This window comes from Heloderma suspectum, chromosome 1 (genome assembly GCF_057233095.1).
Source record: "Heloderma suspectum isolate Gila_16-S chromosome 1, 16-S_ref, whole genome shotgun sequence".
Lineage (NCBI taxonomy): Eukaryota > Metazoa > Chordata > Lepidosauria > Squamata > Helodermatidae > Heloderma > Heloderma suspectum.
In genome coordinates this window covers 21,931,700-21,946,828 of record NC_139458.1, presented here as the reverse complement: position 1 = coordinate 21,946,828, position 15,129 = coordinate 21,931,700, and the positions used below count along the sequence as shown (strand labels likewise).

General features: G+C 40.9%; 1 protein-coding gene across 14 annotated transcripts in view; it reads left to right on the top strand.

Annotated features, from left to right (window-relative positions):
- The window catches only part of MARK3 (microtubule affinity regulating kinase 3), a 90,095-nt gene that overhangs the window by 38,608 nt on the left and 36,358 nt on the right, over nt 1-15,129 (top strand). For all 14 annotated transcript variants that reach the window (XM_084837932.1, XM_084837922.1, XM_084837974.1 and 11 more), the window contains 2 exons: nt 3,924-3,989; nt 12,150-12,220. In XM_084837932.1, coding sequence (XP_084694058.1) covers nt 3,924-3,989; nt 12,150-12,220 — 137 coding nt within the window. The remainder of the gene's footprint in view (nt 1-3,923; nt 3,990-12,149; nt 12,221-15,129) is intronic.

Sequence of the window (15,129 nt, the reverse complement as noted above, 5' to 3'; positions counted from 1 at the left end):
TTCTTTAGCCTTTCCTGTAGAGCAGGAGAGGCGAGTGTGTAGCCTTCCAGATGTTGGGCTGCAGTTCCCATTAGCCCTACCCAGTTTAGCCGATGGTGAGGCTGATGGGAGTTGTAGTCCTGCAACATCTGGAGGGCCACATGTTCCCCATCCCTGCCATAAAGCATGGAGGGTGAGGAGGGTGAGGCATTATGCTCTGTTTCCCAAACATGTCTCCTTGTTTAAAATATCCAGTGTCTCCTAAATAAGAGATTCAGCTATTCCCTGACTCAGCAGTTCTTAATCTCCAGACTCAACTCAGGTTTCTCTGACAGCCTTGACATAATCCTCAATAGCTCCACCACACTTACTATGAAAATTCAAGTCAACCTAAAATTAAGTTCGGAATAAAAATAAGCTACAATTGATACTGTCATTTATAGTGATGGCTTCTGGTGGTGCTTTCTTGTGTAGTTGATGCAAACTTTTGGCCTAGAAAACAAGGTAAAACTTGTTAAAACTTTTTAGCACTTGGAGCATTTATGCAGTGTCCAGCAGCATGTTGCATGTGCTGAATTTAAAATGCAAGCGAACATGTCTCTGCATATGCAATTGAGTTATGCCACCTGTAACTAGCATTCAAAAGTAGTCACCAGCACTTCCAATTAAAATTGCTTAGATTCTACGGTGCATATTTCATTGAGTAAGCTTTTTAGGAGCACTGACACTTATTCATTGGAGAGAACAAAGAAAGAGGTTAGCTAGTTTTCAGTTGGCAGGAAATAATTGTTGTTAGATTAAATCTGAAGTCCAATGAACACATTACATTAAGCTTCTCAGGGATTTTTAGGAAAATAAAAACAGTTTGAAAGACTCCCTAGTTTTTTAAAAAGGAACTTTGTCCTCACAACCCCAGCTTTTTCTTTCCTCAGGATGTATAGTTATTCTATGCTTTGGAACAACCTGGCTGTTACTGCTTTTGCTGGAGATGGGTGGTGGGTGAGAACAAATTAAAAACAATGAAAAACTACAAATACTAGTAACTGCATTCAGATGATCCTGGTTTGCGATAAAATCATAACTTGTGGGTTTTAGACACAGTGGCAAACTGATAAAAGTAGGAAGTAATTCATTGATCAGGGGATTGGGCTAGATGACTGGTAAGGTCTCTTCCAACTCTGACTAAGCTGTGCACATAAGTTTGGAGGATCGTCTGAGCGGAACCATTGTATCTTTTGCAATCTGTCCCTTACAACAAGGTTGTTGAGCTTCTTTCAGCCCAAAGGCTGAATTCCATTTCAGAGAAGCCCTCATGGGCTCCATTGCGGTGGTGGGTGGGGCCAAAAGCAAAAGGGATAGTGGCCCCAAATACCAGCGTATTAAAGCTCTTACTGCTAGTAACTAAGACTTAGGAGAAGCATTTCAACCATTTAGAATGGGAAAGAAACAGCACAAATGCTGGGAAACCACCAGACAATTAGTGGTTGGGGGGAAAGGGGGTGTAGCCATCTGGGGAACCCTGGAGGGCCAGATTTGGCACCTGGGCCTGGGGTTCTGTACCCCTGCATTACAATATAAAGTGTAGTTAACTAGCCGTTTCCAGTACTCAAGTAGTAGTAAATTGCATAGCTAGGTCTGTTGCAGAAAGGTTTTGTTCTTGAATTATCAGTTTGGTAGGAACTGAACAACTATTGCTACCTCTAGCTCTTATTGTAAGAAGAACTAGAGGTAGCAGTGCTAACCTATCATGGGAAATACAGATATAGGACTTGAAGTGATGAGAGATGGTTATACTATAATGTCAAAAGCCCATGTACTTATTTTGGTAAATCTCTTCCAGCAGCTCTTCTGTATTCAACTGAATCTATAAATATCTCTCACTTTAGTATCTAAGCACAAATCGTACTGTAGCATGAATAATTGAATGATATTGTGTGCATGTATTGTGAAGCTGAGCAATAATTTCCCTTTCTGTTTTCCATTAGTAGACCCTTTTGATTTGGAATTTCTTGCAGTTGAAGATAGGGATAGCAGATATCTGTGGAAAGCATTGTGAAAAATTATGCTTAACAGTACAGTTAGGATTAAATAGCACTGCATACTATTTTTATGCCAGCCTTCCCCAACCTCATGCCCTGCAGATTTTTTTTTACTACAACACCCATCAGTTCCAGCCAGCATAGCTGATGGTCAGGTATGCTGGGAGTTGTAGTCCAAAGCATCTGGAAGCACCAGGTTTGGGAAGGCTGTTTTATGCAACCTCCTCTGATTATACATAACACACACACACACACACACACTTCCTGTTGTAAGTTTTGATCAGTAAGAATCAAAATCATAGAATTAGCACCTTTGGAATAATAGTAGATGGGTATATATTACATAATAAATGCTACCAACACATAGGAAGTAGCCTTGTATCAAGTTAGATAATTTGTCCATCTAGCCCAGTGCTGTCAGCAGCCTTCCTTACCCTGGTGTGTGCTCCAGATGGTTTTGGAGTACAACTTTATTTATTTCATTTCTATACCGCCCAATAGCCGAAGCTCTCTTGATCAACTCCCATCATTCCTAACCATTGACCATGCTGGCTGTGGCTGATGGGGTTTGTCCAAAACATCTGGAAGCTGCCAGGTTGGGAAAGGCTGTAGGTCTCAGTCAAAGCATGTTCCTAGCCCTGGTGCATGAAATCTTTTTAACTAGAGATGCTGGGGATTGAATCTGGGACTTCTTCAATACAGTATATGTGCTCTGTTACTGAGCTTTAGTATCTCCCTTCTCTTGTTACATTTGCTATCACTTCCCTTTCCAGGTTAGCTGTTAAATCTTTTTTTTGCCCTGTTTTTTTCTAATAAGAATGTATAGGTGACTACTAGAATAATCAGTTTTCTAATACTCTTTAATAGAAGAGCTTGTTCATAGTTCTTTATGTTCCTTAAGAAAATGAGGGTTAAACACAAATAATTATTTTTACAACATAAAATAAAACTACTGTTAGGAACAATGACATCTTACGCTGTCTTAACAAAAAACCCAGGCACAGTGCAGAGCAATCTTGTGTGTGAGTTGATTTTAGCAAGAATTAAGGGCATATAATTGAGAACTGGATTATGATAAAAAAATTCAGTTCTTTATGCTTGTTAATTAATAATTTCTGAGGTATTACTGGTATACTTGAATAGCTTTATTCTTCAGCTATTAAATACCATAAATTGTAATAAGCGTTTACTTATCCAGTGTGTTAAAACTCCTGTAGATGATCATGAAATAACAGGATATCTTTACTTGGATGTTTCTGCATTAGTCTTTGATTTGTACTTCTAAGGGAAAAAAAGAGTTTTGTCAGTTTCATAAAACATAATCGATGCTTCCTGAAACCACTTAGAGGATCCTGCCTCATTGATTCTGTAAGTGGTTTCAGTTCTGTAACATTAGTCTGCATCACCAAATACATAACAAATAGTTACAGCTGCAGTCCAGAGAGCTCACCTTAGGTTAATGTCCAGTGGGGCTTCTGACATTTTTCTTTGAACAATCATTCAGTGCTGTAACCTACTTTTGAGATTTCCCCCCATGTTTCTAATGTGGTTTATCACATGGTTGGGGGCTGGGTTTTTTGTGGGGGGAGGATTAAAAAGCCTTGTCTTGTATTGCAAAGCTAGGCAGACAGGGCTTTGGTTTAAGGAGAGGCAGTGACTCAGTGGCAGAGAATGCACCAGCTTGTAATGATGATGTTCCTGGCAGTGCTTTGCAGTACTTTCACATGGCCAGTGAGGTCCTGATTTAAATTAATGCATTTTATAAATGCTTGCCCTGCCTCCTCACAGTATTTGAGATGATGATTTGAAACATCAATTAGGAAAACTAAGTCTAGTGACAAATATTGGCTATGTAGATCAGTCTAACTGATGTTTATCTCTAAATCAGTTCTCTTTTTCTTCCAGTTAAATTATTTGAAGTAATTGAAACTGAAAAAACACTCTACTTAATCATGGAGTATGCAAGCGGAGGTAAGTACTGAAATGTTGCAAACAAAGTTCTTTATCAAGAGACGGTCTTGATAAAATTATTTGTTGGAAGAAATACTAACATTTCAAAATCACCACTCTTTTCCCATTATAGATGGAAGGATATTTAACTGTTTTTATTCTTGAAATACGTTTTCCCTCTTGCACTGGCTTGTGTATTGGTGTATTGTCTATGCATTCCCTATTTTTTTTTTGTCAAAAACAACTCAAAAAAGGGCTGCAGCCAGTTTTAGCCTCCCCAAACAAAGAAATCCAAGGATACAACAGTCCAAATATGTTAATGATAAAAGCCAGATTAGACTTACACACGTTTCAAGCACAAAACACTTAGGGAAATAATACTAATATTGTTTCATGTAATTTTAATTAATGCAAAGTCTAAAATCAGGGTACGTCGATTTTAAATCAAGGTGATTTAAATCAGCAAGGAAAAAGAATATTTATATCAGGTTTCCCATTGATATTTCATGTACTTCCTAAACAGTGGTGGAAATCTGACTGCTAAACCATGTTAACTTGCAACTAAAAAAAGTATTACTTAGACTATTTCATTCCTTGTTGCATTGTATATATTTTGCATGCTTTTCTTTAAATGTCTTTAAAATATTCCCACATTATCTTATGACCAGCAACCAATGAAAATTTGTGAGGTTAAGTATGGAAATATAGGAACCTGTTCCCTGGGCAATTTTGTCTTCTTTCTGCACACTCTGCCTCGGCCCAGCCCTACCCTCTCAAAAACTAAGTAGCAAGCAAAAATGAAATGCCTGTGAGTCGTAGGTTAAAGCAAGGTGTGATACTTACTGGGAAGAGTAGAGCAGTTTGTTGTCATGAGGTGAAAATAAAATGCTTTGGTAGGCAGAGCATAAATATTCATATGAGAAATGAATAGGTTAGTTCTTCATTTATATAGGAAAGCATCCTTTAACTCACTGTGTCTGGTAGAGTTAAAGATTAATCTGGTACAGATTAAAGATGAACTGTAGATATAAGATAATAAGATAAGATAAACATGCTTATATTCAGATTATTTAATATTAGCCAATTTAATTTAAGAGAAACTTAGTGTTTACAGTTTATATATATAACTTTGCTCACAGGATGTATAATCTTTACATTGGTTCCAACTGTTCTAGAAACATCCGTTATAGACATTATACAGTCAGGGCCAGAAATATTGGAACAAGGATAACTGTTTTGGTAGTTGGCCTCTGTACACCACCACATTGAAGGTGAGAGGAAACACACCTAGATGGGAGTGAAGCTGGGACTTTCAGCTGTAATTCAAGGGGTTTGACAAAAGTGGGGCACTAACCATTCAGGAAGGACAGCCAGTGGCATGCACACACACCCATCGTTGGTGGCTCATAAGTAATGAAACGAATGGCTGACAAGCAGCTGCATGGCCAGGTGTGGCCTGTTTCCTGGGTACCCCATAACCAATCAGGCAGATGAAAGGCCTGGAGATGGTTCTGAGTGTTACATTTGCATGTGGTAGCTGTTCACTGGAACTCCCAACATGAGGTCGAAAGAGGTGTCCATGTGGTCGAAACATGAGGTCGAAAGAGGTGTCCATGAAGGAGGCCATCATTAAGCTGAGGAAACAAAATAAACCTATCAGAGAGATAGCAAAAACAGTGGGAGTGGCCAATACAACAGTTTGGAACATCCTGAAAAAGAAGGAATTAACCAGCAAGCTCAGCAACAGCAGAAGGCCTGGCAGAGCATGGAAGACAACTAAAGTGGATGACCGCAGAATTCTGCTCATGGTGAAGAGGGACCCTTTCACAACGTCTAGCCAGGTCAAGAACGCTCTTGTGGAGGTAGGCATGTCATTGTCAACATCTACAGTCAAGAGACAGCTTTATGAATGTAAATACAGAGGCTTCACAACAAGGTGCAAACGACTGGTAACGCTCAAGAACAGACAGGCCACATTAGCCTTTGCCAGCAAACACCTAAAAAAGCCTGCCCAGTTCTGGAATAAGATTCTTTGGACTGATGAGACCAAGCTTAACTTGTACCAGAATGATGGGAAGAGAAAAGTATGGAGAAGGAAAGGAACAGCTCATGATCCAAAGCATACCACATCATCTGTCAAACATGGTGGAGGCAGTGTTATGGTATGGGCATGTATGGCTGCCAATGGAACTGGGTCACTGGTGTTTATTGATGACCTGCCTGAAGATAAAAGCAGCAGGATGAATTCTGACGTGTATAGGGCTATACTTTCTGCTCAGATTCAGCCGAATGCTGCCAAACTGATAGGACGCCGCTTCATATTGCAGATGGATAATGACCCCAAACATACAGCAAAAGCTACCCCAGAGTTTCTCAAGGCAAAGAAGTGGGATGCTCTTCAATGGCCAAGTCATTCACCTGCTCTCAACCCAACAGAGCATGCTTTTCACTTACTGAAGACAAGACTGAAGGCAGAAAGACCCACAAACAAGCAGCAGCTGAAGGCAGCTGCAGTGAAGGCCTAGCAAAGCATCTCGAGGGAGGACACTCAGCATTTGGTCATGTCCGTGGGTTCCAGACTTCAGTCACACATTGACTGCAAAGGATTTTCATCCAGGTATTAAAGGCGATCCTTAAGTTTGAAATGATGTTGGTTTGTTCCATTACGTATGAGCCACCAACGATGGGGGGGCGGGTGTATGCCACTGGCTGTCCTTCCTGAATGGTTAGTGCCCCACTTCTGCCAAACCCCTTGAATTACAGCTGAAAGTCCTGACTTCGCTCCCATCTGGGTGTGTTTCCTTTCAACTTCAATGTGGTGGTGTACAGAGGCCAACTGTCAAAACAGTTATCCTTGTTCCAATATTTCTGGCCCTGACTGTATATTATAATCTGTTGGTACTTTTATATATGAAATTGCTTAGCCTACTCCCTATTATAGTATCTTTCCTTCCTTCCCCCAGATTCTGATTTTCTGAATACTGTTAATACTTGACATTTTTATTAGATGCTTTTATAAATATGAGTGTCCTGCATTGTCAGTGCTTTGCTCTGATTTCCCTCAGATTGAAATTCAAGTATTTCGGAAGTGGCTACATGGCCATCCTGACCCTTAGTTCAGCTCTCCCATTTCTGAACAAAGCACTGACAACAAACTGTTCAATGTAGAAGCTGTTTCTAGAAGTTTCTTACTGCTATAGCTTAGCTCTGCCTAGAAAGAAGAGCCTCTGATACTGAGGGATGAATTTAAAATTACTTCTTAATTGTTTTCTTTCAATATACCAAATGTATTTTTCAAAAATGAAGTACACACACGAACCTCGGCTCTCTACACATTTTGTACATCTGACTTTACCAACTGCAGATGCATTGGTGTCAGTACTTTTGTCAGCAGTTCTTTCATATCTTTATTTTTCCTGTGTGGGTTTAAAGTCGATGCTGGCACTTTAAGACCTCCAGAAGGGAAATACAAAAGATTAAATGAATGTACAGTACAGAGCACCCATGCACAATTTGTGACCTACCAAGGCAAACACAGCCCTCAAGGTGTAATCCCTGGCAGATAGCAAAAAGAGAGGTGTGCCCCTCCCCACGTCCAACAACAACTATTTTTGAGCAACATTTGCCTATTGTTGCCTAGAAGCAACAATAATGGCCTAGAAGCAGGCCTTCTGGCCTTAGACATATAGGTAATCCCAGAACTGTTAATCTTTGACAAGCAAAATCATTGAAGCAGATTTGACTGAGGTTTAGCATTGGCAAGGAACCATGTAGTGAATAATAGTATGGGTATGCAAAGTGCTGCCCTTTGTTTGATGGAACTGTAGACTGTGGTCTTAGTGGCAACTAAACAGGGTAATACAAAGACTTTTAAAGATTGCATATGGACCCAGCCCTTGGCAGCCAGAATATTGGCTGAAGCCCAGCAGTCGAACCATATAACACGGAACTTATACCAGCTATATGTTGGTTATGTATTTGTTTCTGGGCTCAATTTAAAGTGCTAGTGCTGATCTTTAAAGCCCTTCATGACCTGGGAGGAGGTTACCCCAAGATCCACCTCTACCTACATGAAACTGCTGGAGCCCTCAAATCAGCTTCAGTGGCCTAGTGGAGGTGAGGTGGACAGGTACATGAGAGAGCAGCTTCTTCGCAGCCGTGCCAAAACTGAGGAGTGTTCTCCATACCTAGGGAGATCCATGAGGCCTGCCCCTCTTCTCACTTTAAGTGGGTTTTGAGAACCTATTTATTTATATAGGCATTAGATATTTAATGCTGTATTTTAAGTTTTTTGTTTTAATTATGCTGCAGCTTATAGCTTTTTAATGACGAACTATTTTTGTTTTAATTATGTAATTTGATATGCTGCTTTGAGTACAGGGTAGATACAAATCAATGATTTAAAAATGGATTTTTAAAATCTTAAATCATTTTTTATTTAAAAAAATCATAAATTTCTCTTTCACTTAAAAAACAACATAGCTACAATTAAATCTTATCATAAGCATGCTCAGCCTATACTCATAATCTTATAAAAATAAAGTTACCTGGGCGTTCATTTCAGTTTTTCATCTCATGAAAATGGCTCTGTTCAGCCTAACTACCAGCTCTGAGTTCTTGAAAGCTCTGGGCTTTCAGTTTCTCTAACTACCACTTGTGCAAGTACACAGCCTAGATAGGATTGTTGCTGTTCTGTGCTTATATGCTGGTGGAGTTGGGCAAAGCAAGGCATAGTTAAAACAGAAAAAACAATATAGTACGGTGGATAAAAAAAATGATACTTTGGAAAAAAAAAAAAAAAGAATTAAAAAAATTAAATTGGATGTTTTTCTGCCCAGTAACTGTCAAACATTGCTTTGACCTATCAGTCATGGGCATTTCATTTTTGTTTGCTATTTTATTTTCTGTGAGGGTAAGGCTAGGCCAAGATAGATGAGGCATAAACCAATACTAGAAAGAAAAAGAGAAGACAAAATTGTCCAGTATGCATCTTCCTGTAGTCCCATGCTAAGATTGCAGTCTTATACCCAGTTATATACTTAGTTACCTGAGGTTAAGCCTTATTGAACTCAATGGAACATATTTCTGAGGAGACATGTATAGGATTGTGCTGATAACCTCAAACTGTTATGGGTGCTGGTCATAAGAAAGACCTTATATGGGATTATTTTAAAGACATCCCCCCTATAGGTTAAAAAAAGCATACAAAATATATACAGTGAGACAAAGATGCTTATAACAATGAAACAGTGTAAAGTTTACTTTTTAATACTCTGTTTAGTTGTTAATTAACATGACTTAGTGGTCAGATTTGCACCATTGTTCAGGAAATATATGGAAAAATTTCAGTTGGGAACTTGATTTAAATCAGTTATTTAAACTGGCCTTTTTTCATGCTGATTTAAATCAGTGATTTAAATCGTCTTGATTTAAATCAGTCCACCCTGTTTGAGTATGAGGTTCTTTTGTAGAAAAGTGGAATATAAATGAAATAATGTAGTGCCTAGACCTAATATAGGTATTGGATGCTTTAATTTACTTAACATAATAGAGCCTAGAATCTGCATAAGAGCTGATCTCCACAAATGGTCTTATGAGTTGGCTGTATGCCAAAGTACATCCAATTTCTTATCTCTGGCTTGCCTCTTCCAATTCACATTGTCTTTGGATTGTGCCCATCTAAATTGCACATGGAGAGATTACAATGCTTGTTGTTGTTCAGTTGTTCAGTCGTGTCCGACTCTTCGTGACCCCATGGACCATAGCACGCCAGGCCTTCCTGTCCTGTGCTCTCTCCCAGAGCGTGCTCAAGTCCATATTCATTGCATCAGTGATGCTATTTAGCCATCTCATCCTCTGCCGTCCCCTTCTCCTTTTGCCTTCAGTCTTTCCCAGCATCAGGGTCTTTTCCAGAGAGTTTTCTCTTCGCATGAGGTGGCCAAAATATTTGAGCTTCAGCTTCAGTATCTGTCCTTCCAATGAGCAGTCAGGGTTGATTTCCTTTAGGATGGACTGATTGGACCTCCTTGCAGTCCAGGGGACTCGTAAGAGTCTTCTCCACAGTTCGAAAAGCATCAATTCTTTGGCGCTCAGCCTTGCTTATAGTCCAGCTCTCACAGCCGTACGTTACTACTGGGAAAACCATAGCTTTGATTAGAAGGGGTATATGTCCTACCAGCACCATGGGGGTGTGGGTGAGCGGAAGCACTTCAGTGTGCATCCACTCACTGCACCACATCATCACTTGAAAAGAAGTAAAATCGTCCCGTAATGAAAGTGAAAGACAGCCTGAAAGGTGAATTGCCAAGGGGCTACTACTAACATCACTGATTGTTGAGAATTCACTGTCTTGGATTGTCTTGGAATGAATCACTTAATTCCTGCTATACTGTGATTGTAGTCTTTATTATGTATTTTTAATTGGCTCCTATTACTTATTTCATTGTTAGATAGAAGCTTTTTAAAGCTTCTGTTTGGAAGTAATGATTTAAAATATTTAAATATGTTTGTACAGATCTTCAGGCAGTAGGGAGGCACTCCTTTTGAAACAACATTTTCATTTTGCTGGCCACATGATGAGAATTTTGGAACTCCGCTGTCTTAGTCTAGTAATCATCATTCATTCATATGGTGAATGACCACACTAACTCTGGATTCAGTTCACTGACACACTAACACGGTACTCTGTTTTCAGAATGCTTATATGGCCAAAATGGCAGCACTCATGCACAAGAAGGAAACAAAAAACAAACCCCAAGTGAGGGGCAGTGTCAGGGTGGACACTGAGCCCATAGAATCCCAGAGTAGTTCTGATTCTGAGGAAGAGCAGTCGCTCCTGGGAGGGGAGCGCGCTCCTCTTTCCCAGGGCCAACAGCTGACAGAGATTCCTCCCACCAACATTCCTAGCTTAGATAGCAGTCTAGGGAGTAACAGAGAGTGGATAGCAAACTTGGTGGACGCGCCACGCCGACGCAGAGAGCAGCGCCAGATGGAGGGCACGAAAAGGAGGCGGTGTGCTCGGTTGGCGTGCAAACAACGGCTGCGCCCAGAGTTTCCAAGGGCAAAGGGGAGGGACTCTCCCTAGTCCTTAAGTTCAGGGGTCTGCCAGTAATTCCCTTTCAAACAGGGACCAACTGTTCCAACTTTGGGCATAGGTTCGGTGCTGCTCAGATCTAGTTGCAAACGGTATAGTTGTTAAGTTGTAAAATAAGAATAAAGCTTTGAAAGGAATACCTTCGTCTGTGTCTGGACTTGGCTACTGGATTAGACTGTGAGAGGCCTCCAAGGAGCCCTTGACAGGCAGCGGGTCTCCAAAACAACCCAATGATCACTCATTATGCTCAGTGGCCACAGAATGCTGGCTGACTGGAGGGCGAGCAGAAGGGCAGAAACGGGTATGGGAGGGGGAATGGAATTGCATATCCTATAGGAGGTAGTGGTTAGCTAGAACCCTGAACAAGAGCACCCAATACCGCAACATTTTGTTGCATGTTCCAAATTTGGAGCTGACGAGATCTGCAGCTTGTTCTGGCTCTGGATGGCTGAGGCAGACAGTGGCCAAGATGCTCAAAATTGTTTGCTTTGCATTTTAGTAAAAATACATGAGTTGAATCCAGTTGGTTTGAGCAAAAGACAGCTCACACAACCAAACTTTCTTGTCCCCTCGTACCTATTGCACCCCTCCCCCCCAACCCCTCTCTAGAAGGCTAGGGGGGTGTTCCTGAACAGTGAGGGTTGTGTAATATGGGGCCGCAGTGCAAGAGGATAATCGCTCAAAATCAGGCAGAGGGACTTTGCACCAACAGGAAGGGGCTTTCAGGGGCTATCATTGTGGAGGAGGGGAAGAGAAAGATCACACATCCATTGGATACAACCTAATGCAAATAATCTCTTCAGTTATCCACGAGTTGTGCTTTAGACCATGTTTCTGTTTGTGGTATTAAGACAACAGTAATATTTACTTCCCATTTATGCTACTAAAGTAGTTTAGTTGTGTAAAATGCTTTTTAATTAATGTTGTGTCGACCGAATTAATTCGTAAGCTTCATATGCCTTCTGTATGTTTCTTGTCATAAATAATTAGTTGCCATTAAAATGCCATTGTCACAGTCAGAAATCAATTAGCTTCTATTTAAACTCTCAAGAGCTTCTGTCTTTATCTTTTGTATATCTTAATTACAGGGGAGGTATTTGACTATTTAGTTGCACATGGAAGAATGAAGGAAAAGGAGGCAAGAGCTAAATTTAGACAGGTATGTATGGTCTGCACTAGACTTTTAGATGTTAAGTTTATCAAGATTTTCCCCAGACAATGGTTGCTCTCCCTTTTGGAAGGGGGTGTTGATGGTTGGAAATGCTGACAAAATTGGCCCAGCCGACATGGTTGCAACACACACTCATGCTTTAGCCATGTGAGATATCGCTACAGGGAAGTGGCTCTTACATAATTCAGTGTATATAAGAAGGAGGCCTTTGACAGTAGCGTAATGCACGTTTCCACTGAAATGAATAATGATTGCTTCCAAGTAAAGGTTTTAGGATTGCAGAACTAAGCTTTATCTCCAGTCCTGTTTTAGAGGGCAAGCACAAGACCTAGTTCTGCTAGTTCAGTTATAATGGCAAACTATGGCTTACATAAAAAGGAAGTAATTCATTTAACCAGAGAACATGTGGGGAGGAGGGATCAAGCAAGCATGAGGCTCATTCATGTAGTGCCAAACTATGCTTTGGCATTATGTCTGAACAGAGCCATTATTTTTTAAATAAGATTGCAATGGAGTAAAGAATCATGAATTGGAAACTGCTCAACAAAAACAGCTGTTTTAAAATGTGTATTTTATTTCATTATAAATCTGTTAAAAAAGAGTTAAATCCAGTACAAAAAGCAATCAGAATAGATTGCTTCTTGTGTTAAAACAATATTCTAAACAATCTTACATGGTCACAATTATTATTCCAATAAAGAATAAAGCTATTCCATTTATCTGCAGTGTTAATTACTTGCAAATTTCTCACACATTATGTAACACTTCGTCAGCTTATCCATTTCTGCTATGCTCAAACACTTAATCATTGACGGAGATCTTTTATTCTTCTAATACCTAGCTCGGAGGATTTTGGCATCATAATCAATGATTTATATGTATAAGTAATGTCTAAATCAGTAACATTAAATAATACTAGCAAAGGGGATAAACCCAAATTCCTGCCCACAACCTGAGATATGATCCTCAAAATTTGCTAGAAAACATGGTTGGGCATTACATCTGAATAAGTCTGCAATGGAATAAAGAATCATGAATTGGAAACTGCTCAAAGAAAAAAATGTATTGGCTGTGAAACAGCCTGACCTTGATTTGAGTTCCTTCTGTTTCAAATTGCAAGTCTGATTCCCTTTTCTCTCATTCAGTCCCTGCTCCAATTCTGTATTGTGCTGCTCACTGTCCAACCTGCAAACCAGTCTGCAATAAAATGCTATTAAACTGTGCCAAGGAAAATGTATTTCCCAGAAATTTGGAAGCAGAAGTGATGTCTGCTCCCAGCTAGAAACGTATCTTTTTTTCACAGAACTGGAGATTTGAGATTTTTGTGAGATTGATAACTAAGAGCCTGTGTAAGGGGCTGTCTAGATGTTCCTTGTCAGTTTGTGTGTGTTCTCAGCCCTGATGCTGAAAACAGGCTCCAGATATAAGCCCTGGTGAGATCTTGATTAAATTAAATCTTTTATTCTGCATATGGTTAAAGGCATTTTTATAATGCCTTCATGTTCTATAGCAGAGTCTTGGCATTGAATTCGAAATGAGCAGGTTCTAGGACTGATCCCTGGCTCTCTGCTTTCCACCACAAACCCACCTTTAGGTAATCCACATTGTTTTTAAATGATTTATTGAAATGTGTTTGTGATTCATGCAGTGTATTGTAGTTGTAGATCATGAAATCCATACTTCATTTATAATGCTTGTTTATTTAAAATATTTATATACCATCCTTCATTATCAAATCACAGGGTGGTGTACAAAATGCATTAAAATGACAATTAAAATAAAATACAAAGATAAAAACAACAAAGAAAATCTACAAAGCTAAGTATTAAAATCAGCAAATGCAAGTTTTCAACAGGTGCCTAAACACTGTTAGGAATGGTGCCTCTCACACTACAGTGGGCAGAGAATTCCAAAGGCGAGGTGTCATAATAGAAAAGGCCCTCCTGCTGGTTGCCATCAGATGTACCTGTGCAGGTGACAGGACAACCAGGCCGCCCTGATCTGTGGACCTCTGTAAATGGGCAGGTTGATATGGGAGAAGACACTCCCTCAGTCCCAAGTGGTTTAGGGCCTTGAACCTGGCCGGGTAATATTGTGGCAGCCAGTGCATTTCTCTGAACAAAGGTGTAACATGTAGGGATGTTAGAGAATTCCGCCACGGACTCCAGTGAGGCTGGATCCTTTAGAATCCGCCCCCCCCCCTCGGAGTCCGTGGCGGAATGGAGCAATGCCCCCTGCCATCCCGCGGAATCCCCCTGGGATGGAGCCTACCTTTGTCGACCGTCCGCTGTCCCGCGAATGGCTGCCCCGATCTGCGGCCACCATTATCATTCCACTTTAGACATGATAGGCTACGTAAGTATTTACGTAGCCTATCATGGCTAACGCAGGGATGCCATATGCATCCCTGCGGTAGCTGTGATAGGCTACGTAAATATATACGTAGCCTATCATGGTAAAAGGCAGGAACGCAAATGGCGGCCAATACACCGTTTGTGTCCCTGCAGTAGCTGTGATAGGCTACGTATATATTTACATAGCCTGTCACGGCTACCGCAGGGATGCAAATGATGTAGCGGCCGCCATTTGCGTTCCTGCCTTTTGCTGTGATAGGCTACGTAAATATATATGTAGCCTATCATGGCTACCGCAGGGACGCAAATGGCGGCTGCTATGGCGGCCCACCATTTGCGGCCGCAGCCCAGCAGCAGACGGAGGTCTGGCTGCAGGTGGCCCCAGCCGGTGGCTCTGCGGGCTCCCCGCGGAGTGGAGCTGGCCGGGGAGGATTCTGGGGGGGAGGGGGGATCGCCTCTCCCCCCCCCCCCCCCCAGCAGACGGCCCCAGTGGAACGGGGTAAGTCATTCATACACCCCTAGTAACATGCTCATGGCAGGCAT